Source organism: Necator americanus, chromosome III (genome assembly GCF_031761385.1).
Source record: "Necator americanus strain Aroian chromosome III, whole genome shotgun sequence".
NCBI classification, from domain to species: Eukaryota; Metazoa; Nematoda; class Chromadorea; order Rhabditida; family Ancylostomatidae; genus Necator; species Necator americanus.
The window spans coordinates 17,996,702-18,021,708 of record NC_087373.1 but is presented as its reverse complement, the minus strand read 5'-3'; the positions used below and the strand labels follow the sequence as shown (position 1 = coordinate 18,021,708).

The 25,007-nt window shown below is 42.7% G+C and overlaps 2 protein-coding genes across 3 annotated transcripts; one reads left to right on the top strand and one right to left on the bottom strand.

Moving 5' to 3' along the window:
• Positions 1-168: 168 nt before the first annotated feature.
• On the top strand, positions 169-24,948 carry RB195_009979 (uncharacterized protein; the record flags this gene model as incomplete). Of its 2 annotated transcripts, XM_064190770.1 has the most annotated exons (19): positions 169-238; positions 7,401-7,474; positions 7,528-7,605; positions 7,682-7,764; positions 7,837-7,965; positions 8,032-8,144; positions 12,511-12,579; positions 12,643-12,779; positions 15,806-15,856; positions 15,928-16,011; positions 16,091-16,206; positions 22,593-22,686; positions 22,747-22,832; positions 22,889-22,991; positions 23,065-23,119; positions 23,837-23,919; positions 23,971-24,255; positions 24,337-24,431; positions 24,591-24,948. In XM_064190770.1, 19 exons carry the CDS (start codon positions 169-171, stop codon positions 24,946-24,948), a joined length of 2,163 nt encoding a protein of 720 aa, XP_064048353.1. The 2 variants fall into 2 exon arrangements, with proteins under 2 accessions (XP_064048353.1, XP_064048352.1); XM_064190769.1 differs by lacking the exons at positions 23,971-24,255; positions 24,337-24,431 and having other exon boundaries at positions 24,682-24,948.
• Positions 2,530-2,892, bottom strand: RB195_009980 (uncharacterized protein; the record flags this gene model as incomplete). Its single annotated transcript, XM_064190771.1, has 1 exon — positions 2,530-2,892. The coding sequence occupies one exon, from the start codon at positions 2,890-2,892 to the stop codon at positions 2,530-2,532; it is 363 nt and encodes a 120-aa protein (XP_064048354.1).
• Positions 24,949-25,007: the final 59 nt, after the last annotated feature.

Here is a 25,007-nt window from a genome sequence, read left to right as displayed (position 1 = left end):
CAGCTGTGATATTTGAGTCATATTACTATGAACAGAAATAAATAGCATTGTTCTTAGGTTATTTTCACCATTTACTAGTCGAGGTATTCGAGGTACCTGCCTTTTATTTCTACGCAATGGCTGAAATCAAAATTAAATTTTACATTAATCTGCCGACGGTGACGTCAGATGAGGCGCATTTTATGTGTAGCGGAAAAAAACGATGTAGCCAAAGGAGTTGCTGCAATTCTTTCAAAAGGTTTGCGATGTTTAGTAGTTGAATGTGTGTATTACCAGAATAGTTTGAGACATCTGAAGAGATAGGTTATTCAATCTCGTCAAGCGATGCTTTATTTGCATAAAACATCTTTCTGCATGATCGCTAGCGTGCACGGACGCTTCACTTTCTTCGTTGAGAATGAGTTGGAAAGCTTATTGGAAAATGGTATAGAACTGTACAGAACTGGTGATTCTTCAACGTTCAGTTAATTGCGCACTCCTAGGGGTAGTTTTTCTCCAGACCAAAATGTACCGCCAGTGAAATGGCAAGAAAACCGTTAAGACGGCAGGAAACGAGCCAGAACACGACATATAGGGTACCCCAGAATTAAAGCGAAAAGATATTCAAATTACCTAGAGCGCAACATGTAACTTTTTTGAGAAACCAATGATGTAACAGTATTTATCGGTCTAAACCAAAAATCGCTTTTTGTAATTCAAAAACAACATTGGATTTCGAAAATATAGTCGGGTCAAAATGAAATGAAGCAAGGTGCAGTTGCGTAATCGACTGTGTTCGAAGCGACGCGGTGGAGACAATGATTGGGATCGAGGTCGGACCGCAGCGTTTCACGCGAGTTAACCGTGCTTCATGTTGTTTTGATCTTATTATACTTCCTTTGGTATGGATGCAGGCCCTGAAGCAGGGGTCCGGGAAGGCATCGACTGTGGCACGCAAGTATGGAGCTCCTGCTTCCAAAATCGTCCATAGGATTCAATTAGCTGGCCACTGGTCAAAGGTGATGAAGTCGGGAAAGTTGGCTTTGTTACAGTTCTGCGCCATTCTTGGATTGTGAGTGGGGGCTCCGTCCTGCTGGTAGGTCCAAGGGCGATTTCCAAAGTGAGCATTAGCCCAGGGTAGGAATCTGTCCTTCAAAAGGTCCACATAGTTCTTCGCGCCGCGTGGGGTCCCTGTTAATTTAGGTCCTTGTAGCGTCTAATGAATTTATACATAACGTCTTGATGTGCTCCGAGACGCCGGTGAAGCTCGAAAGGTAAAAAAAAAAGAAAAGAAACGAAAGGTCCTAGTGATGAAGCTCAGTGGGTGAAGAGCGGTGGCAGGAGCGCTTGACGATACAAAAATGACATATTTTCAATGATCAGATTAACACAATAAAAACAAGAGAAGCACAGAAAAAAGAGAGGACTGGCTCCGAACACGAAGTCACATTGTCTGCGCATATGCTTTTGCTATAATTATATCATCATATATACCCTGTATACTACTGTATTCACCCTGTATACTATTTGAAAGAAGTCGGTGGTATAGTCGGAACAATAAGACTTGAAGCTTGCGTGTAAGCGGCGCGTTTGAGATGACGGAGCTGGCGTGGGTCCTACCTCGATTCCAGTCGCTCGCTCCACTCCAGCGCAGCCGCTTAGGCAACTGCACTGGGGTTCAGCTCATTTCGATCTGATTATAGAAATAGTGTTCTATGTTGTATTTGAAGATTTATCTAGTATTTTTTAAAATCTAATATTGGCAGAAGAGAAAAATATTTTCCTCTGTTAATGTCGTCAATGTTAGATTCTTCCTTTCTGCATTTCTTCCTTTGGTTTTGGTGCACCTATCTTATGATGCCTGACACGTACGAAAACATGTGGGGGAAAAATACATTTAACGGGTTCAATTTACGTATATAAAATTCTTGTTTAAAACATGGAACATTCAAGTCTTCAGGTATAGCGAGGATGAACTAACGACGAATTATCGGTATCTTTTATGTCCCCAGCTTTTAGTAGCATGAGTAGTCTCGATATGAAACGAAGAATGCTGGCAGTTTGGAAACAGATGGATAGATGAGAGCGGAGGAAAGTGATTTAGAGAAATGGAATGAAAATAGGCGCTTGTGAGAGGGCACTTCAGTATCTGACTTCTTGGGGGGAGAAATGTTTATTTGAGTACATTTCTTTACGTCTTGGAAGGTTCTTTTTTTTTGTGCAAAATTCCCTCCTTCGAGGACCACCCACTATGCAATATGTCATTCAAAATTAAATACATTGTTTCTTAAATGTCGTGTATAAGTTCATTTTTTATTCACATTAAGACCCTTGTACGAGCAGGCTCATAACTAGTAATTATTTCTCTTATTGATACTTTTTCATATTTACTTGTAACTATGTACTGTTCTGGGTTTAGTCAGGGGAGCATGGATGTTTGTCTGCACCTCCATGAACGACTGAAACGTGGCTTTCTCGAGGCACACTTGCGTCTTATCGGGGATGACTTACTTGATTTAATGGGCGGGCTGATGTCATCGCCTGACGCGATTACCTGCATCTTCGCCGAGGTGTGTCGTCCTTGAACATAGCTGTGCCCAATCTTCTCGATCTTCTGCGAGAGCTTGCACGGGATTCAATCCATTCGTCGCTGTTCCATATTCTGTGAAACCCTACGTCTCGCCTGGACTGCCTATACGCGTAGAGTGTCCTCAGGTCCTCTTTCAACACCTCAGTCAAGAACTTCTGCTTTCGGCCAGGTGGCCTTTTCCAGCTTGAATCCGACAAACTCCTCAAAACTCGTTGAACAAGGCGATCTGCTGGTCTCCTTATTATATGAACAAAAAAGCGAAAACGATTCTCTATAGCCAATTTCGATGGCGGTGCACGATGTTGGTATCTTCCACGTGTCATCCTCCGGTACCCACATCCGCGTAAAGCTCTTCATTGTGACATACCTAAAAGTAGCCAAACTGCCGTCTATGCAGCATCCTCTCCGTGTAATCAAGCCTCTCCATCACTGTAGATGGTGCTGCCCGAGTTTCCGATCCATACATCATGATAGGACGAATTGCGGATAGATAGACTCCCAGCTTGACTTCGTTGGTGATGGCGGTCGACCACAGGCACTTCGTTAAAGAGTTGAAATGGCCTTAGCGCTTTTTTGCTGAATATCGTTCTGAAGCTGTCGCTGTTGTTCAGCATACAGCTTAGGTAATAAGTCAATTGGTTGTCCGTCCTGCTTGATTCCCGTTCGAGGTCTCGAAGAGATCAACTACTTGCATCTATCAAGGCGTAGACGTAATCCATAGGACGCAGCCAACTTCGATAAAAGGTTGACAACATGTTGAAGTTTCGTACTGCCTTTTTCTGCTGAATATAACTACATCTCGGCGTACTCGAGATCGGTCATGAGGCGCCCTGATAGTGCTAAGACGATGTCAGCAGGAAACTGACTGATTGTTCTTCGCATGATGTCGTCGGTAGCGAAGTAGAACAAAAAAGGTCTTGCCACTCCAGTTACCACCGCGATTTGTGTTGTATATTCGGCCGGTGTTCGAACGTTGACTCATGTCATCAAGGAAGCGGAAAAGTGGGAAAAGGAACTTTCCTGGCATTCCCTCGGCGTAAAGCGCGTTAAGAAGACAGTCCCAATAAGAGAAAACGAAAGCGACTTCAAAGTCCAGAAAGGCTAATTGCATTGGCTTTGAGTACTGCTGCCAGATTTCGATCACTCTCCTGACGATGAACACCTGGTCAATCGTAGATCGGCCACCTACGAGAGCCAGCTTGCTCGTCGTGCGTTGTTTCTTCGTGATGCTTGATAAGTCGGTCCGGAATAATCCGCTCTAAAATCTTGTACATAACCTACAGCAATGAGATTCCTCGATAATTCCTAGGGTCCGTGACGGATAACTTCTTGTGGAGGGGAATTATGATAGCGTGTCTCCAAGAGTATCCTTTCGTTTATCCATATTGAACGGATGATCTTTGTCATCTCACGAATCCCAGACGGAAGAAGATATTTCAGCATTTCTCCGCTAATTCCGTCGTCTCCATCAGATTTTTCATCTTTTGGATACAGACCAGAACCTCCGACTCGGTCGGTGGCTTCTCTTTAACCGCATATGTCAGCCCAAGAACATGCTCGAGTTTAGGAGCTGACGGCGCTTGCCTGTTCGGCAAGCTAGAAGCAGTTCAGCATAGACTTTCCGCTGGTTCTTGTCCTCCCAAGCCTTTTCATACTCCTTCGCTCTCGACGTCCACTCGTTATCGCGGTCTTGTTGCAGCTGACGACGCAACTTACTTCTAAGACGGTTTTCCTGGTTGAAATCGCCAGTACTGCGGGCGACATATACAGAATTGTACGTGGGTCTTGTTTCCGCAGATGCAAAGGCAAAGTTCTTCCGTGGCATTTGAACGGGGAGGGTTTCCTTGCAGCGTCTTGGATGCACTTTGTAAAGGAATCCCGCATCGCAAAGTTTCTTTCTCGTCGGTACTCTAAAATGAATAGACAAACGTTGGCGGGAGACCTGCCATGTTGACTTTCGGTTTAGGAGGTATTCCTTGGTTTCTCTTAATGGAACCGTATCTTAAGACTTATCTTAAGGCTGAGAAGAACTGGACGGTGGTCAGAATCGAAAGCAACGTCTTCAACAGCTCTGGATTTTCGGGTATCCGACTGAGGGATGTTCCTCATCAGAATGTAGTAGGCGTTAAAAGGGTTGAACCCTACCACGTGAGCTGATGGCGTCGATGATCCCACCTGAACGAAGAAGCGATGATGAGGCCCGTCTATTCGCACAAGTCGACCAGACGGTCACCGTTGTCCGATGTGCACTCCTCTGGATAATGCCATTTTCCTAGCAATCCTACCATCGGATTTCTGTTCGAGTCCCATCTTCGCATTTGCGTCGATTCCGACAATGTCCACCTGCTGGCTGGGTGTTTTAGACATCAACACATTGATTACATCGTAGATGGCGTCCTTACTGTTGTCCTCAGCGGTTTCTGTAGGTACGTGGGCACTTACGATCCAGAGTTTACCTCCTCTGCGATGCCGCAGTCGTACAAAGGTGCATCTAGACGACGTTGAGCAGAATTCCTCCACCAGGTTCTTCTAATCGTTCCTCACAGGTATCGCGCAGCCACCTACTTTCTTCTGATCAGCATCACCGCAGTATATGGTGTAATTTTCGACGTTGATGACGGGCCGATCTCTCATGATATCGCTGAAGCCTAGACAGTTCGGTTTGTTGGAGTTCACTTGACAGTGTACGACACTGTAGGTGACGAAACAAATGGTTGTTGCTAAAGATTCCGTGCTCTCTTCGGGCAGTTGACCTTTCAGGTTATGGGCTTTGGCGATGTGCTGGACGACAGCACGTTTTCGCAATGTATGGGAATCTTTCGCCATATAACAATGCTGGTTACATAGCTCGTACGCTCCCAATGCGTACATTCTGACGCCTGATTGCGTTTACTTACAGCAAGGCTACCACGAACAGGTGGCAATCAGACTTGTATGCGCGGCCCCACTGGATACGTAATGTCTCGTAGACATTTCCGGGGAAATCAGCGAGAACCTCTTTACCATAAACGAACGAAGAGCAGACTTCATCGCAGTAGCATTAGCGACAGCTCTGCTCTTCGTTCGTTCATGTGTACCCTATTTATGAAGGCTGTCCCACACCACACTGGAGCTATCGAGGATTCCACTTCGATCGCACGTCACCTTTACTTAACTCGCCAGAACTGAAGGGGATAAAGAAACTAGTTGCCATTCTTTGTTTGTTGCTTTCTCTTTTTACTCTATTATTAAATACCATTAAAATACTATTGAATACTCTACTATTAAAATTTCTGTGATTTGAAGAGGGGCGTAAACACCTGATACGGCTGTTGTCTACCAGAAATGCGTAGACACCTAGATACTTAGTTGATCTAACCCCATCATTGTTTCTGTTTCTTTCTTTTTCATCATGACAGAGGAGTTTGCAGTTGACAAGGTCCTGATCTTCAACGCATTCTCTTCTGATCTTTCCGCTAGAGTGGAACGAACTCATCATCCCATCTTGTTTCTGATCCCCCTCAAGAAATTTTTGCATATCTTAGAATCCACACTACACTTTTTTGAAGCCATTAATTACGGTTCTTCTTACAGTGTCAAAGGTGGATCTGTGTTTAGCCGTTTCGCATAAGTTATTACGAGGCTTTTCTGATGGGTGCATAGGCATGCATAGGTGCGATAGGAAAGAGCCCAACACTCCTCAGGTGAAGGGGGTCTAGCGCATGGAATGCAGCTCAAGTGATAAGGATGCCTTCGCTTACACTGCAAAAGTGAAGGGGGTCTTTTCGCCAACTCTCCACAAGTGAAGCTGATCTCTCCCTAATCGTACAAAAGTGAACAATGTCGGACCACCGGCTCCGAATATCGCACGTATGTAGGCATCCCATGCTCCTCCAATCATTACTTTCAATTCTTTCTCTAAGTCTCTCCATGCTTACAAGATTTCACTACACCTCAAGTGCAGTGATGGGTGACGCTAGCTCACCTCGATCCCAACCGCTACGCGCACAACACCGTTTCGAGCGCAGCCGTTTACGCAGCTAAGCCAAGCTTCGTCGCTTCTTTCTCTGTATTCAAGAACGGAAGTGAAACTGATGAAAGAAAACTAGCATGTACTTGAAATTAGTTTTTCGCATACTGCTTGTGGTGTGTCCCTTACTTGTGGAGCTCATGCCTATATTTTCTAGGAGGATAAAAACACTGACTTGACACATCAGCTAGCCACCACAAGTCATTGCATAGGCCAGTTACACGTTCGTAACCCTCAAACTATTCTGAATTGAAGTGAACGTGGAGCATATCCCAAGCGGATTGATTAACGCCAGACACTTTATCCTTTATTTATCCTTTATTCATTTTTCTATTCTATTTTTTTGTCATTTGAAAGAAGTTTACGGCAGAATGTTACACCCCGTGCCGCTGCATTCCTCTCAAATTTGGCGTTTTTCTGCCTAGTTCTCTTGATATATAGTCAGATGTTTAGTGCGCATCGAGGTAAGCCCCAGATATTTTGGGATGACAGTAAAATCAGTAAGTCTTAGCATTCACTTATATGTCATCTATTAGGCAGCGTATGTTTGGATCTGATCAAGCAATATCGTGCATATCCAACTTTTAGAAAGGAGAACACAAACCAAATGTACATTTCATCTTCATTTGTTTTTGGCACATTATGTATTCTATTTTAAGTGGATGCAGAATTGATAACAAGATTAATTACTATCATTTTTTTAACTTTTGAGAAGCTGGACTTTATAGAAAACGATTCATGTCGTTGAGATAGTTTAGTAGCAAGAAATCTTTTGCTTTCGATTGGATCAAGTTGCTGAGTTGTTCAGCATGTTTTTTATAGGACAAATGGTTCGTCGAGAAGGACGATCGGTTTATAATAAAATATACAATTTGAATGCTGAAATTCTCGGTCAGGTACGGGTCAGTCAATGGTTTCTGTTGTGTTGCGTGAGTTTTTTTAAGTTCAGTATGCTGAGCTGTCCATGACTAGTGTATCTGGACATCTGATGGAACACTGCTTTGGATCTGACATGAAGAATTGGAATGTGGGTCTTTACTTTCTGTAAAACCTGGATGTAGTGATACCCAAAATCATGGTGATGTCAGCATCCTTCTTCTCAGACTGTACCTGTTCGCACGTTATTCGATGCTCCGGTGTACCGCGTAGTTCCTGAAGGGATGAAAAACATAGCTAGAACTCTCGAGTCAGTCTATGCATTAGATTGCAATACTTTTCCCACGAATTCCTGCTGACTCTCGGTTCTTGGAATTTTAAGGGAAGAATCTGCAAAATGTGGCATCCTAGTAATATGGACAGATTGTGATCGAGAAGGTGAAAGTATTGGTGCAGAAATTGCAGAGGTTTGCTCAAAAAGCAATCCTCAAATTGACATATATCGCGCAAGGCTAGTAAGCTTTTTTTTTATCTATTTAATATGTGTGTGGAATTTAACGTCAGTTAAATTTTGCAGGTTCTCGGAAATTACCCGAAGAGCTATCCTCCAAGCATCAAGGAATCTCACCAGGCTTGATCAGAAAGTCGTTGATGCTGTGGAATGTAGATCCGAGCTGGACTTACGCATAGGTGGTTTTTAATCTTTCACCATCTCAGCCAAACTGCAAAATCTGCACTTTTCAAAACTAGTATCTATGAATCTCCCGTTAGAGGATTAGAAAGATTTTTCGGATGAATCGCACAGCCGTTTCATGATGTTATCGCACGTATTGCGGCACGACACAATCGTAGACGGAGACTATCACTGGCGCCCTTCCTCTAAGCACTTACTGATCGATAGAACGATCCAACGACAGGGTGATGTCAATGGAAACGGATTCTACTAAGGACTTAAATGTCATTCTATTCACAAATGGTTACACAGAAAAAACGAGCTTCTTGTTAAAACTTCGGCATGCTAATTGGACTTCATGCTCTCCCAATGAAGTTATCGTGGTAGAGTGCAGTGATTGTCTCGACGTGTCGACTTTTTTTTAAATCAGAACTCTGAAAATGGTTCGAGCTACTCTTTTATCATGTGTATCTCATCACATTCTTTTTTCCTTATTTTTGGTAGTGTCCCGGGTACAGTACGCAGATCTCTTGTAAGAGAACTACTTGACCAATCTCACAGATGGACTGAGTTAGTGAGCAATCGCATTTCTGAGTTGTCACCAGAATGAATGAGATCTACATATTTAGTATCCTTATAATGTCTGGAGAGAGTGCTAAGGAATCGCGTGTGCATTTTCACAATTTTATAGCACATAGAGCGTTGCAAACACCATAAAAACATTTGTGATTGATGTGTTCTTTTTTGTTACTGATGGATGGATTCAAAACAGAGATCTAGAATCTAATGTTTTCTCTGGAAATACCTCCTCATCAGCTACACTTGTGACATCTTTATCGTCATTGTTTCCATCATATTTCTCTTGCTCGTGTCGCGCAAGTGCTGCCATTAAACTTCCGCTCCTTACCAGCCAAATTTTCTTTGACACATAGAGAGAGAATTCTTTCATTTTTCCCTATATACGTAGTTTTATAAAGCATGCTATCCTGTAACTGCGCTCGCATGACAGTCCGGCGGATTAAAACAACTGCGGGACCGGCGATTGAAGAAGTACCAGGTGGAGTGCATGGCGCGATTCTACTTATATTGGAGAAAGTGAAAGGATACTTAACTTGTGTCTCAAAGAACATTTGCTCGGCTAGAGTCACGGTGTGGTCGCGTCAAAGCGACATGAAACCCTGGCTGTTGCGTAAATTGTTGCGGTCGAAATGCTACGGTGGAGCGCTGCGGTTGGGATCGAGAGCAGGGTCAACGTGTAGTTTGGAAAAGCCTCGTGATGACGACCTCCCCCCCATAGAAGACCCTCCAGAAAACGACCCCTCGTCTCATTGTTTCTAGTATAGCCGCTCATATAGCAATGAAAAATAAGTTGTAGTATCGAGCTTGATAAGCTGTATACGACGTTGTTAAATAAATTTATTGGCTAACGTTTCGGCTATATCGCCTTCTTCAGAGCCTGAAAAGGGGGATTCAATCTACAATTTAAACGACCAACCTCTCTACTACTAAACTGATGAACTCCACGCCTACTTTCAATCACCAGTTTAGCGACTACGCTGAACGCTCACCTTAGATCGGAGACGCCTAGCATGGACCGCTGACTGATCGATCACGAGGGCGAATGGTTCGAATGTCACATTCGAATCCATTTTCACTCTATTTCCTGCCATTTACACACAATTTTTCTAATCGAGAATGAAACGAACGGTTGAAAATTCGATCCCCGCCGGAATTTTTCCATTTTGCAAAGTAGAAAAACAACTAATACCGACGCAAATCACATTCTAAAAGCATTTTCTCACTATTTTCTACTTCTTACACACAATTTCCCTCATTGACAGTGATTACAGACGATGGATAGTTCGATCCCCGTCTTGATTTGCATGGAATCTTGATTTTTGCAAAACCGAAAAAGATTACCGAGAAGATCACTTCACTAGAATTTTTCTGAAATTGTATTTGGAGCAAGGTTCGCCGCATAGAGGTGTTATTTAGAAGTCATTTCAGCGATTAAGCCAGACCCTGATTGGAAAATTACTGCTGGATTTTGTTACCTTGAAATAAACGTAACGGACTGGAAAGAGACGAAAGAGGACAAGGGTGTCGAGATTTTGTAATAGAACATTTGCGCTATAATATGGTTAAAATTGCTTTTTCGGGGACCCTTTGATTTTTTCGAAAGCTAGTTGAGAAAAGCTGAGAAATTTAGCATATTTCTAAACTGACTCTTTAGAGGACGAAAACAACTTTTAAAGGATAAAGGGTAAAGTTACTGGCGTTAATCAATCCGTTTGGGATGCGCACCCACATTCACTTCAATTCAAAATCGTTTGAGGTTTACGAACGTGTAACTGGCCTCTGCAATGACTTGCGGTGGCTAGCCGACGTGACAAGTCAGTCTCTTACCCTCCCAGACAAGTCTGGTACCAATTTATCGACCCCGGAGGGATGAAAGGCTTGGTGAGCACTAGGGCGGATTCGAACCTCCGATCGATCGTGCAGGAAGCGGAACCTCTAACCGCTACACCACACCCGCCCCTTAAAAAACTTTTAAAAATGAAAAATGAATTATGACAGCAAAACTCCTCCTCAACAACATGCTTCAAATCGAATTCATTTTTGTGAACCACAAGCTGAGTTTTGGACTTTCTTCGAAGTCACACAAATTTTGAAGCCGAAAATTTGAAGTTTCCCACTTTCTACTCGATACGATTACGGTAGCGCGGTTGAAAAATTCGATGCCATATCATGATAGAAATAGAATCAAGGAAAATCGTTGGCTGCAAATTTGGATCTCTGTAGGTGTTCTGGTTTTCTCAAAAGTTAGTTGAGAAAAACTCAAAAATTTGAGGAAATAATATAATTTTTCTCAACAAGGTTTCACGAAAAAGAGAATTAGAAAGGATAGAAACACCAAACTTCGCACGAATATAGACAAGGTCTGTCTCTACAATTCTGCAGAAATCCAATTCCACTTAATTTGCTTTGAACGTTCTTATTCAGAAACTCGTGGAGCTTACTCCGTACTAAGTTTATCGCTAATATCGGCTGTAGATGTCTTTTTTCTGTCTTTTTTCTCTTAGCAACACTATCGAAATTACTCTTTATTACGATGCTTTGTCATTGTCGGATGAGAAATGTGCTCTTTAAACTTCTGAACGCTAAGTGCAAGAATCACACATCTGTGTCAAAGTGATTACTGACCGTCGAGAAAAAAAAGAGACATATCGCCATCGACTGGCGCTGATTTTGTACAACAATGGTCCTTTCAATAGAGTAAATGATATATTTAATTGGACATAATGAAGGAGTGCAGAAGCAATGTTCAAGCTATGAAAGAAATTGAGTTTCTCTCCTACGGCCTCTTAGTACTCACACGAAGTTAACTCTAGTTAACTCAATTTCACTTACATAAAATAATAATTCAGAAACTTGTAATTCTTAGATTTGATGGTTATAACAGCAAATCAAATCCTTAGGAGGATCAAATTTTTATTTAGTCATGTGCCTTCGAAACACGGTTTGGTTGTTTTGGTTGTTTTCTATTTCATTACCTTCACAACCTCTAATTATATTATTTATAATGTACTATATTTACTTCGTTATTTGATAGTTTGCCCTCAAACTGACAGCTGCCTGTTGGTGGGGGATACTCACTCCTTTTTATTCCTTTTCTCATACTCAATATTTCCCAATTTCTCATTTTTTTCACAGTTTATTTTATTATTTCTAAGCAGCTCACTTCAAAGCAAGCCTTAGTTCAGAAAGCATTGTGTAATTTATACTCTTTTTCTTGCCTTTGTCCTCATGACTCCTCGCATTTATCTTAATCTCGATGTCTTTCATTTGTTTAGCTTTTCAACAAACTAGTCCCGGAATAAAGGTGTGAAAATATACCAGCAACATCCTTGAGGTTGTACTTCACTCAGTGTCCCTGATAACTAGTTGCGTGGTATTGATCTGTGTGAACATTTTGCATAAAATGGTTGGCAAGCGTGCCGGAAGACGGCCAGGAAGGCCCCTTCGGTCACCTTTGTAGTGAATAAGAACAATTCGTGAGATTTTTCACTGTTCTTGCATTCTTTCCTTCTGAAAATGTAAAAAAAAACCAAATTCAAAAATTCATGCGTACTGTCAGGATTACATGAAGAACGTGTCCACGGAAGGCCACAAATGTAAGATCAGCCCTGAGGAATACGTTATATTTCTGCCTTTGGTCTGAGTTAAGTAGCATTTCTCTCTCGGTGTCATCTATTTCTGAGTGCAGAATACCTCATCCTGGGTTCTTTCTCCAGACTACGAGTGTTGCAAATTCTGATTGCGGCGTAAAATGGTTCGAATAATACAGAACTCCTGTTTCGATGCTTAGAATGATTTATTCAGGTGCTGCTTTCACTCGTCTACAAACCCTTCACTTGCAGCAGCGATTTGGTCAATTACTTAGTATTGATGGTAATCTTGCTTACCTTAGTGTGGAAACTTTATGGCGTTTGTCACCCTATAACTCTTGTTCAGGTAAACAAGTTGTTAGTTACGGCTCTTGTCAATTTCCGACTCTAGGCTTCGTTGTGGAGAGATATAAAGCAATAGAGAGCTTTATTTCGGAAACTTTCTGGAAACTTGTCGTCGACCACAGGAGAGGCGATGCTAAGGTTTGTGTTATTATGATGGAACGGGTACAATTTTTACGACACAGCCTTTGAAAGGAACCTGAAATTCCATAAAAGTCTCAGTAAGTCTTAGAACGTATAAGAAAAATCAGTAAAATCGATGTTTTCGGAGAAAGTAGTTAGCATATTTGTGATCAACATATACCAGAACTCCACTTGGCAAGGTTTTACTACGCCTAGACAGAAAGTAGGTTGAAATCAATACATCGATATTCTCTGGCAAAGTTGCTGCGTTGTAAAATAAAGTAAAATAAAGTTGATTCAAACGTTCAAAAACGATGGACGAGTCTACACTGGCTCGGAAAAGTGGCCCGTAATCTTTCTACCAATGTACCTGCACAAAGTTTGGTAGAGATCGGTTAATCCATTGGGATCATAGATGCGATAGTCGGAGCCGGTGCTCTGAACTCCTTCACTTTTGAACGGTTGGGGGAAGGACCACCTTCAGTTTTGAACGGTTGGTGAATTTCCCCCTCTTCACTTTTGGGCGGCTGGAGAAAGGATCCCCTTCACTTGAGCTGCACCTCATGAGCTAAGCCTCCTTCACCTGAAGAGGGTCCGGCTCGACCCTATAGCACCTATGATTGGGATTTAAATAATTGAAATCCTGTTTTTTTTTCGAGTGCTTCATCATCATCGCAAGCCTAATTTAACGCGACCTATCCATGGAGATCGTATTGAAGAGGGAGTTGTCTCCAAGTTCTGAGAACTACATCAAGAAAAAATCTCCGACTTCTGTACTCTTATTACCTTTTAGCGTTTTTTCCATTGGAATAAGAAATCGAAAACTTTTCAGGGTTGAGTTGAAATTCCTATTCAAACACTAAAATCAGAAGAAGCATCACAATGAAGATGCGCACTTCTTCCTTTCCCAAACCAGCGGCTTATCAGGAGAAGCTAGGCACCAGTCTGTAAGGTGGCTCTGCACGTCAAGAAAAGACATCTTAAACCCTACAAAGTGAGGTCATTTGGTCGGAAGAGAAGTCTAGAAAAAAACTTTGAAGAATGAGAGAGAATTGTTTGGTGCCGTTAAGCATGCGTGAGCGTAATGCAGTCGGTGAGAGGTTCCGCTGTAATCGTACGATAGATTGTTGGTCCGAAACCGCGCTTTCAGGTCGATAAATCGATGCCAGGGTCATCTGGGAAAAGAAAAACACTGACTTGACATGTCGGCTGCACACAATTTCATAAACTTCAAACGGTTCTGAATTAAAACTTAGCACGTTTTCCCGTTAGGATTTATCGGCACAGTGCTTCCTTTATCGTTAAGATTGCTAGTAGGGTTCACAGTGACGCGGACAGCGCGTTCTAGATGCTATGGGATTGGATTGCCGTCATAAAAGTGACAGAGAAACGAGCCAGCAGCCGCCATTGATACGAGTTGCGAACGACGATTGGCAAAGGGAATTCCACTCATTTTCGATGGCGGCGCACATCATTGTTAGTCCGGAGGTGACATTGCTCGTTTTTTCGCGTGCGTCGACGCCACCAGTGATTCTTGCCACGTCGCGAAAGTGCTGCCAGAACGCGCCGCCACTCGCCGCCACTCGGACTTCGCTGTCAGCAGAGCTCAAACGTTTGTGAACTTGCGGCACTGCAGTGCCACTTGGCAGTCACTCTTCAGTAAAATAATCATTGAATATCCTCTTTACGAGGGAAATTCGAATGACAACGAAGGGTGTCTCCGACGCGCCTGGTTATGTGCTGTTAGCTACAGCACTACTTGTTTTTCAGGATCTTATTCTGACGCGAAAATAGAAGTTTGAGGTAAGACATAGGGATTGTGGGAGGTCCAGCTGTGACTGCGCGATCGATGGATTGAGTCTGCCCTAAAAGAAACCAATCATTTCATTTCTTCGGATGAATGTAGATCGAAAGTAAGCTGTCAAAGCGTTTTATCAAAGCATATATAGTATATCCAAGCGCTTTTTTTTAAAATGAAACAGAAGGGGAAGCAACCACAACTTTCATGTGGGAGGATCGTGATAAAGGGCATCATAGAAGAGCCGGTCGACGGAAGGATGCTTTTGTTCTCCCAGAAGAAGGTTTAGTGTGACAAGCAGGTAGCTGTATAAAATGGGGAGATTGCGAGCACGTGAATACCTTTTACTACATGTTTTCGTATATCGAAGTTGTTTAATAGAAGCTTACAAGTCATACAAAAGCTGCGATTGCAAACGTGTTTTGATTGCAAATGGTCATAACAACTTATTAGAAATTTCCTCATTTAAGGGGAACAGTGTACTTGAGGATAAAGTGCTTTGACCAATCTCAATGAAGATGCGCCTACGCGTTCGACTTCAACTCAGACTCGTCTTGAGGTTTATGAACGCGTGTGCAGCCTTACAATGAATTGGGGGAAGGGGGCTAGTGGATGTACCAAGTTAGTGTTTTTATCCTCCCAGACAAGTCTGGTACCAATTTGTCGACCCCGGAGAGATGAAAGGATTGGTTCGCACTAGCACAGGTCCGAACTTCCGATCGATTGTAGCCACAGCGCAACCTCTTACCGACTGCACTTCACCTTTGTATTGGTTGATCGTACGCGTGTTTGCTCGGACACGGCATGTTCTTTTTTTTCAAGAAAGGTGGTTATGCTCATGAAAGTAGTGAAATATTTGTATGAGTATACCGTTGAGTAACTATACCTTCGCAGCTGCAGTTAACATTGCACCAAGCAAGTTAGGTGCTAGATGTAATGTATAAAGCAGTTATGAATGCGTGTCGAGATTACTTGAGATGGAGAATTTTGGTCTGTGGTGCCATCCTTTTTCCAATGCTGTTCGAGAAAACGATGCTTACATACAAGTCTTTCTTCTCTACCCCTCTATCTATTTTCTTCTATCTTCCGAAAGACAGTTGTCTGAAAGCGAGCGAGAATCCAAAGGGTTTTACAGACCTCGTTTTTCTTCAAGAGACTACTATGTGGCTGAACGACATAGTCTTCTGTTTTCATTTATTTCTACGCATTTTGAAAACGTGATGTCTTTGATCACTCTATAATTTAGGTTGAGTTCACATGGGACCGAGTCAGATTGTTTGACCAGGACGTTGTGCAAGTTTGTCTTGAATCCTTGTCGCTTTACATTTCCTTAAAGCGATCCTAGAAATTCATCTTCCGTGTATATAGATCTTATACGATGATTGTCTAGAAGCTGGGCATGCTAAAATAGAAGCGGTCTCTTCTAAACCAAAATCCAAGTTTAGGCCGCAGGTGTGTGTGTGTGTGTGTGGATTCCTACTCCACCCTTGAATTTTCACCTTCAATGTTTCATGTACTGAATTATGTTCAGGGTTTGGATACTGTCGAGTTGGAAAAGCTTGCTGTGCGCAAACTAAAAATGAGTGCGAAGCGTGCCATGGATGTCGCCGAAAAACTCTACAATAAGGGATATATCTCCTACCCAAGGTATGATGTGGATTACTCGCTTCTCCCGTGTATGTAGGAAAGGTCAAGTGCTGCAAAAAGTTATGTATAAAGGACCGCTGAGCCTTAGTTTGAGAATGTAGCTATCAGTTCATTAGGACATACCGAACTCTGTCTGATCTGTTGACAAGAACTAGGCTAAACAAGGAGACTAAAAATTTTTTTTGGTTTATCTCTCTTTATTGATTGAGAACTGTGGTAGCCGATTTTTCGCCTTCATGCTTTTTTGCTTTTGACAATGCCTTACTAGAGCGAAACTAGCCCAAAATCAGTCGAATAAATGCAGTCGATAACCCCAATACTCGGAGAAGCTCTGCACGCAGTCTCCATTTGTCTGATTGCAAAGTTCGGGGGCCAGTTCGATCTGAATGAAAACGAACCGCGAAATAAACTATTCCAATGGCCAACAGATAAACATGTTTTTCTTAATTATTCTGTGAAGCACCACTTCTGATTGTTGACGTCGAAAACAAAGACAATCTCACTGTGATATCCCCAGAAGTGTTTGTAGCCTTCGCTTTTGGGTTTTCAAATATTCTTTCTTCCGCTTGTAACTACGTTTAATTTGGAACTGGTTATGGATCGGAGTCCGGGCAAGAAAGCAGAGTCCAGAGTAGAAAGCGGCATTGCATGGAAAGCTCGAAAAATTGTTTCGTTCATATTACGCCTCCTTATATCCGACAGTAACGAAACATGCTGTAATTCAAGGGTTGCTTGATTTTGTGACGTCCACATAGACACATTTCTAGGATAGCAATTATAAGCTAGACGAAAACGATATCTCTATCCCTACCCTTCTTTCCTAAATTAATTAGCGCCACTGTTCAGATATCAAACGTCAACGCTTGAGTAATCAATGGCCTTTATCCCCCTGGCAAGGTCAAGCGTGCGTTGAGAATTTCTCAACAGGGGGTCGTAAGAGGGTGTCGGAGATTGAAATAGGTGGTAAGGCTTTTCAACAGTGGAGAAAAAAATGAAGAGAGGAGAAGGAAAAAGCGAGGAAATTTTTGATCTCAAAGAACTCATAAGAGATGCAAAATGTTAGGAAAATAGATGGCGTGAAGTATTTTTTTTAAAGATTTTGCTAGTATAATTTCACACCTTTTGGGCGGGGACTAGTTTGCTGGATCTTGAGTAGAAGGAGAGAAAAGAGTGTAAATTATACAGTGCGTTCTGAACGAACTTTTTTTTTTTTTTTTTTTTTTTAAAAAAAAAAAAAAAAAAAAAATAAAGAAGAGGGAAAAAAAATCCAATGGCAATACGTGATGCGTCTCCGTTTTTATTGCGACTGTCGGAGATAAATCACTGACAAAAGTGGAATTTTTGCATTTAGTGCGCGAGAGTTAAAATTGAATATTTCTCATCCGACAGGGACGAATTTATTGTTATCACTCAGAAAAGCAATTTCGATGCTGTTACTGAGCGGAAAAAGTCATCTACAGGCGCAATTAGGAATAAAATTAATAGAAAGAAGGCTCTACGAGTTTCTGAACATCGACACTCAAAGTAAGTTTTATGCAATAAAGCTGGCTGCGATCTGTAGAGAGAGACTTCTATATTTCTACAAAGTTTGGTGCTCTTAGCTTTCCTAGTTTTCTTGAGATCTAGTTGAGAAAAATTCCAAATTTTGCCTCAAATTTTCGAGTTTTTCTCAACTAGCGTCTGAGGGAACTGGAACAGAGACCAAAACTTGCAGTGAAGGGTTTTCCTTGATGCTCCATCAAAATATGGCATCGAATTTTCCAGCGGCGCTTCGTAGTCCTGCAGCGGGAAAAAGTGCGAGATCTCATATTTTCGGCAACACGTCAAAATTTGTATGACTTCGAACAAAGTCCAATAACTCAGCTTGTAGTTTATAAAGACGAATTCTGTTTGAAGTATGTTGTAGGGGAAGATTTTTGCTATCATGATTCGTTTTTGCTTTCCTCCTGGTACTTTTCGTTTTTTTTTAAAGCTAGTTGAGAAAAATGCTAAATTTCTAAACTTTTTCAACTAGCTTTCAAAAAACCAGAGGGTCTCTGAGAAAGATATTTAAACTTTTTAATAGCGCAAATCTTCTTTTACAGAAAGCAGCCACCTTTGTCTTTCTCCGTCTCTTCTGTAGTCCTTTATTCATTTTTATTTTAAGATACTAAAATCCGACCAATCCAACAGTAATTTCCAATCAGGGTCTGGTTCTAATCGCTAAAATAATCTCTGAATGACACCTATATGCGAAGAACAGTGCTCTAAATACAATTTCAGAAAAAACTGCTGGTGAAATGTTCGTCTCAGTAATTTTTTTTTTCGGTTTCGCAAAAATCAAGATTCCGGCGAGGATCGAACTATTTATTGCCTTTTCTATTTTTATTTTCTTTTCTATTTTTGCAAAGTAGAAAAACAACTAATACCGACGCAGGTCACATTCTAAAAGCATTTTCTCACTATTTTCTACTTCCTACACACAATTTCCATCATTGACAGTGAAACTGTTATATGTTGAAAGTTTTTCTAGAGAATAGAATCGTGAAAGTACGGAAGTTGGAATTTAATAGTTCTCCGTTTCGCTCTACTCTCAGATCGAGAGAAGAATAGAAGCCACAATGCGAATAGAATATATGTAGAATTCACTCCAGTGGCTCTTCAGTAAGGTGGAAATAATGAAAATTCATTTGGGGATGTAGCAATCATGATCATGATCATGCTAAATAATAACAGAACAAATTTGGTGCGACGGATCGAATTGGTGCGCCGACGCCGACACTATAGAATGGGGTGCGACGGATCCTGTGGTGTGGAATTGGTGTTCCATGGTGCAGTAGTATCACGCAGTAACTTCGTGTTTCAAGTGGATGTTGCAAAAGGTAAATGTGACGTGGCAACTGTTTCGTATCCGTGGCCACTGGCCTCTACGACATCTTCGCGCGTCTGTTTCTTTGCACGTTTCGCTCAGGATACTCAGAAGGTGAAAAAAGGCATGCAAGCGGCCGCTTAAACAGTAGCAAGCTACTTATATGATCTGACGAGGAACGTTATCTCCATCAGCACAATGATGTCGTTCACGTCATTTCACGTTAAAATATAATTCTGTGATAACTGCTGGAGGAAAAGAGGAGGAACACCTATCCTTCGAGTAATACTTTCAAATTGTGTCTATATTATATTGCCATCGAAGGAGTGTTTGAAGCAAAAGCTTGAATATTCTTGTAGTGTGTAAAAGTGTAGAACTGACGCGTTCAGAAAGAAAACTATGATATACTTCGCCTTTATTTATAATGAAAAAAGAGGAAGAAAGCGTTGTTAGATCACCTTGGTCACCTTGATCACCTTGACTCCCGTTGATCTTTGAACTAGTCGAGCGGGCGCCAGTAATTCTCCCATTTGTCCCAATCGCGTGCCAGAGTAGCCCAGTGGTTCCTCCTTTCGCGTGGGACACGAAGAGCATCATGATTTTCTTTGAAGGACTTTGTGAAGAAATCTGACCATCGGGTCGACGGTCTTCCTGTATTGAGCTGGATATCACGGGAAACCCAGTCGCTCACGGCTCTGGTTGTCGTTAAAACACATCACGTGTCCGGCCCACCTTATTTTACTTTCCTTGACAAACGTGGCGGCGTCTCTAATTTTCGATTGCTGACGTAGGAAAGAAATTCGAATCCTGTCCCTCACTTGCGTAAAACGGGACACTCCTAGCATCACTCTCTCAATTGCGCGTTTAATAATGCTCACCGCGTTTTCTTCCTGCTTGCGAAATGCCTAGGTTCTCGAAGTATAGGTCAAAGCAGGAAGTGCGGTGGTGTTGAAGAGGTGTGGATGGAGCCGGGTGTTCTTGATCTTCTTCACCACATCCTCGATGCTCTTGTACGCTCCCCAAGCCGCTCGTTTCCTCGTGCCCAGCTCGAGAGTCAGGTCGTTCATCATATTCAACTCCCGACCCAGATAAACGTAGCTGGTGCATTCGGATATGTTCGTTCCGTTGAGCGTGATTGGGGCATTCTAGACGCATCCGTTCCGCATGAACATCGTCTTTTGAAGATTCAGCTGAAGACCGATGCATTCACATGTTTCTTCGAATTCGGTCAGCATTCGCTCCGCTTGGCTGATGCTAGGTGTTATCAGTACGATGTCATCAGCAAAGCGCAAATAGTGTAGCTGCCGACCATCAACCTTCACTCCCATGTCGTCTCATTCCAGTTTTCGCATTGCGTTCTCGAGGGCGGCTGTGAATATTTTGGGTGAGAGTGTGTCACCCTGTCGACCGCCCCTCCCTTTTCACGTCAATGATGATATTCTTGTAGAATGGCGAAATTCCGGTCGTGAAGTTACTGTACAACTCTCGAAGTACCTTTATGTACTGAGTAGGGACGCATTGGTTGTCCAAGGCTTCCACGACCGCTTCCGCCTCAACTGAGTCAAAGGCCTTCTTCAAGTCGATGAAGGTGAGACAGAGCGACATCTTGTACTCTCGTGATACCTCGATGAGTTCCAAAACAGTGTGAATGTGGTCAGTCGTGCTGAATCCTTTTTGAAACCCTGCTTGCTCGCATGGCCGTCCTTCATCCAAGACTTTTTCAATCCTATTAAGGATCACTCTTGTAAAAAGCTTGTAGATGACGGACAATAAGCAGATTGGGCGATAGTTACCGATGTCATGTAGATCTCCCTTTTTATGCAACAACACCATGCTGGTTTTATACAAGGCCTTGCTGGTCTTCCACTGTTTAGGAACCCTGCATTCCAACAGATAACGTGAAAAGAGCCTCGCCAGGGTGTTGATGAGTACTGGCGGAAGGTTCTTCAGGTGTTCCTGTCTTATTCTGTCGGGACCAGGTGCCGTACGATTTGAAACGACAGCATGTCGTATTTCGGACGGAGAACCTCTGGAATGACATGTCCGTCTTTTCTCAGATGGTGAGGAGGCAAGTGGGCATGGCTGTCGAGGAGACCAGAGTAGAAGTCGTAGATGATTTTCGATGCAATGGTTGTTCTTTTCGGGTTCCGGAGAGCAGTCATCCTCGTCTTGCGACTGGCGAAGTCTCGACGGGCATAGCGGATGCTTTTTCCCGCCTCTGCAGGTTCAGCCAGCACTTCTGCTCTTCTCTTTTTAAGGTCTTCCTTTATCGCCTCTCTGCAAAGCCTTGCGAGTTCGGATGTGAGTTCTTGGTTCCATGCGACTCGTGCTGCTCCACACTGGCGTATCAGCTCAAGAGTTTCAAGGGACAAGCGTCTCTTGATGGTTTTAAAACTCTCAGCCTTCTTCGCGCATTCGTGAAGGTGTTCAACTAGCCAGCCATATTCCTTGTCGATGTTGTCCATTGCGGAATCTTCCCAAAAGCCGGCTAGCGTTGCGAAGAGATCCCAGTTGATGATAGTTCTGGGATTTTTTCTCTGAATGAACTTGGCGGCTTTCTCTTCTCTCCTTGTGAAGGAAAATCTTCCTCGGAGGAGGCGATGGTCCGATCTCGTATAGAACTTTGGCACAATAACGACACCCGTCAGGCAGAACCTTTTATTAACGATGACGTGATCTATTTCATTACGTTACCCTCCATCGGGTGTTTCCCACGTCCAGCGTAGAGGGAAGGGCTTCTGGAATTGCGAGTTCCCATGGATGGTCTTAGTCGTCATCATGAACTCGGAGAGCCTCTCCCCTTGGTCATTCCATTGTAGGCCGTGGGTCCCGATGTAAAGTTCTTCACATGTTCTTCGTGGGCAAGCTTCTTAAAAGAAAGAAAGGGAAAGACTAAATTAGACCTGGGGAAATGTACTGAAAGAATATACTTTGGAAAGTCGTATTGTAACATTCAAAATCAAAAAGTATAAGTAAGATGTTCTGCTATTGGTACTACTGTCTTAGAACAGATTTCTATGCTGTCCACTACCAATCAATTACTTTTGGTATATTACATAATTTTTCGATAATAACATGCATAAAAACTACTATAAGTTTTGAGAAAAAAGAAAGTTGTTCTGCCAAACACTTCCCCATTCACTTTGTTCTCAAAAGCCTGATTAGAAAAATCTTTATCAAAGAGGTTTCTTAAACAAATATTGCTACGTGATTTGTAACCTTTCAGAAAAGTTTGGGGTTTTTTTTTAATCAGCCCTGAGCAGGAACGCGCTTGCATACATAGCATTATCGAGGGATTAATATATCTTAGATATAGCTAGATTATAACTGATATAACTGAGCCTCTTTTCCCGTCGTTGATGAGATTACCACATACTGTAGCCATGATCCTCTCTTCTTTTGTTGTAATTCGTTCCCAATTTATTTGGTACTAAGAAGAATTTTGGTTGGATTCAGTATAATTTATCTAACTACTACATTTTTGAGCACTCATTACATTTTAGTCCCTTAATTGCTTACTTGTTTCGGCTTATTTCAGGACTGAAACGAACAAATTTCCTCCTGACATCAATTTGGAGTCACTGGTCAACAAACTGATCACTTCTTCACAATGGGGTGACTTTGCGAATGAGGTAATCTGCACGTAAGGGCTTGCATACCAATTGGCTTGCATTACAAGGACCTGTGTTCAGGTGTTGCAGCACGGCCCAAACCCACGAAATGGAAACAAGTCGGACGAGGCGCATCCACCAATCCATCCTTTGAAACTTGTCACAGAGTGAGACTAAAAGGTATTCAGCTCATCCGCAGTAGTCAACCTGACCAGAAATTTAGTGGATCTCTGCAAGGTGAGGAGTGGCGAGTCTACGAGTTAGTTGTGCGTCATTTTCTTGCCTGTGTCTCATGGGATGCTAAAGGACTGGAAACGCGTGTTGAAGTAAGTGTCAAACGTTTTGTTTGTTTTCTTTTCTCTTCGTTTTATTAGCGAAAATATGGGTGCATCATATCAGATGAGAATCGGAGGAGAAACTTTCCATGCTACCGGACTATGTATACAGGATTTAGGTGAGTCCTGTGGTTATAACTTAGTGCACCCTCTAACTTTATGTGCAATTTCTTATTTTTGTAACGAGTGCTAGAGTGCGTTATATTTTTTTGCATATTGAGGAAGCAGACTGAACGCGCGGCTAAAGTCTGACTTCACACTTTCTATGGTGTTGACTTCGCTCCCCTTCATTGATCAGTGAAAATTAATAGTACTGGCATTCCCTGTAAAATTAGAATTGTGTTTTTCTAACAACGCTTTCTTCGTTTTTTTCTTCTTAAAAGATTCAAACGGACTAATTCAGTTTTCTTTCAAAACGCGTCAGTTCTTTATTTGGAGGATATTTAAACTTCAGTTTCAAACACTCTTTCGATACCAATATATTCAATCTTAAGGCATTGCTCGAAATACGGGTTTTCCATATTTCGAGTAATGGGGCCGCGTATACGAGTCCGATTGCTACCTGCACGTGGTGGTCCTGCCTTAGCTAAACACAATCAAGCGTTCGAGTGTACGCATTGGGAACGTACGAGCTATATAATATAACCCGCACTGTTATATGGCGAAAGATTCTCATACATTGCAAAAAGGCGCTGTCGTCCAGCACATCGCCAAACCCCATAACTTGAAAGGTCAACTGCCTGGAGGGAGCATGGAATCTTCAGCAACAACCATTTGTTTCGTCACCTACAGTGTCGTACACTGTCAAGTGAACTCCAACAAACCGAACTGTCTAGGCTTCAGCGATATCATGAGAGATCGGCCCGCCATCAACGTCGAAAATTACACCATATACTGCGGCGATGCTGACGAAAACAAAGTAGGTGGCTGCGCGATAGCTGTGAGGAACGATTAGAAGAACCTGACGGAGAAATTCTGCTCAACGTCGTCTAGATGCGCCTTTGTACGACTGCGGCATCGCAGAGGACGTAAAGTCTGGATCGTAAGTGCTCACGCATCTACCGAAACCGCTGAGGACAACAGTAAGGACGCCTTCTATGATGTAATCAATGTGTTGATGTCTAAAATACCAAACCAGCAGGTGGTCATTATCGGAATCGAAGAAAATGCGAAGATGGGAGTCGACCAACAATTGGATGTGCTACGAAAATGGTATTATCCAGCAGAACGCACGTCGGACAACGATGACCGTCTGGTCGACTTGTGCGAATAGACGGGCCTAATCATCGCCTCTTCTTTTAGGAGGAATCATTGACGCCATCAGCTCACGTGGCAGGGTTCAACCCTTTTAACGCCTGAAGAGCAGCGCAAGCGGAAGATGGGGACTCTTAAACTTCACCTCGACTACGTTCTGGCGAGGAACATTCTTCAGTAAGATATCCGAAAATCTAGAGCTGTTTGGGACGTCGCGTTCGACTCTGACCACCGTTCAGTTCTTCTCAGCCTCAAGATACGGTTCCACAACAGAAACCGAGGAGTTCCTCTCCAACCGAAAATCGACGTAGCAGGTCTGAAAGACGATAATTGCAGAACAAAATTCCGCCAACTTGTGTTTATTCATGTTGGAGTACGGACTAGGAAGAAGCTTAGCGATGCGGATTCCTTCACAAGGTGCATCCAGGACGCTGCAAAGGAAACCATCCCGGTTCAAATGCCGCGAAAGAACTTTGCCTTTGCTTTTGCGGAGATAAGATCCACGTACAATTCTGTATATGTCGTCCGCAGCGCTGGCGATTTCAACCAGGAAAAGCGTCTAAGAAGGAAGTCGCGTCGTCAGCTGCAACAAGACCACGATAACGGGTGGACGTCAGACGCGGTGGAGTTCGAAAAGGCGTTGAAGGACAAGAGCCCGCGGAAAATCTATGCTGAACTGCTGCTAGCTTGCTGAACCGGCAAGCGTCGTCAGCTCCTAAACTAAGCTCCTAACAGTATAGCGGCAAAATGAAA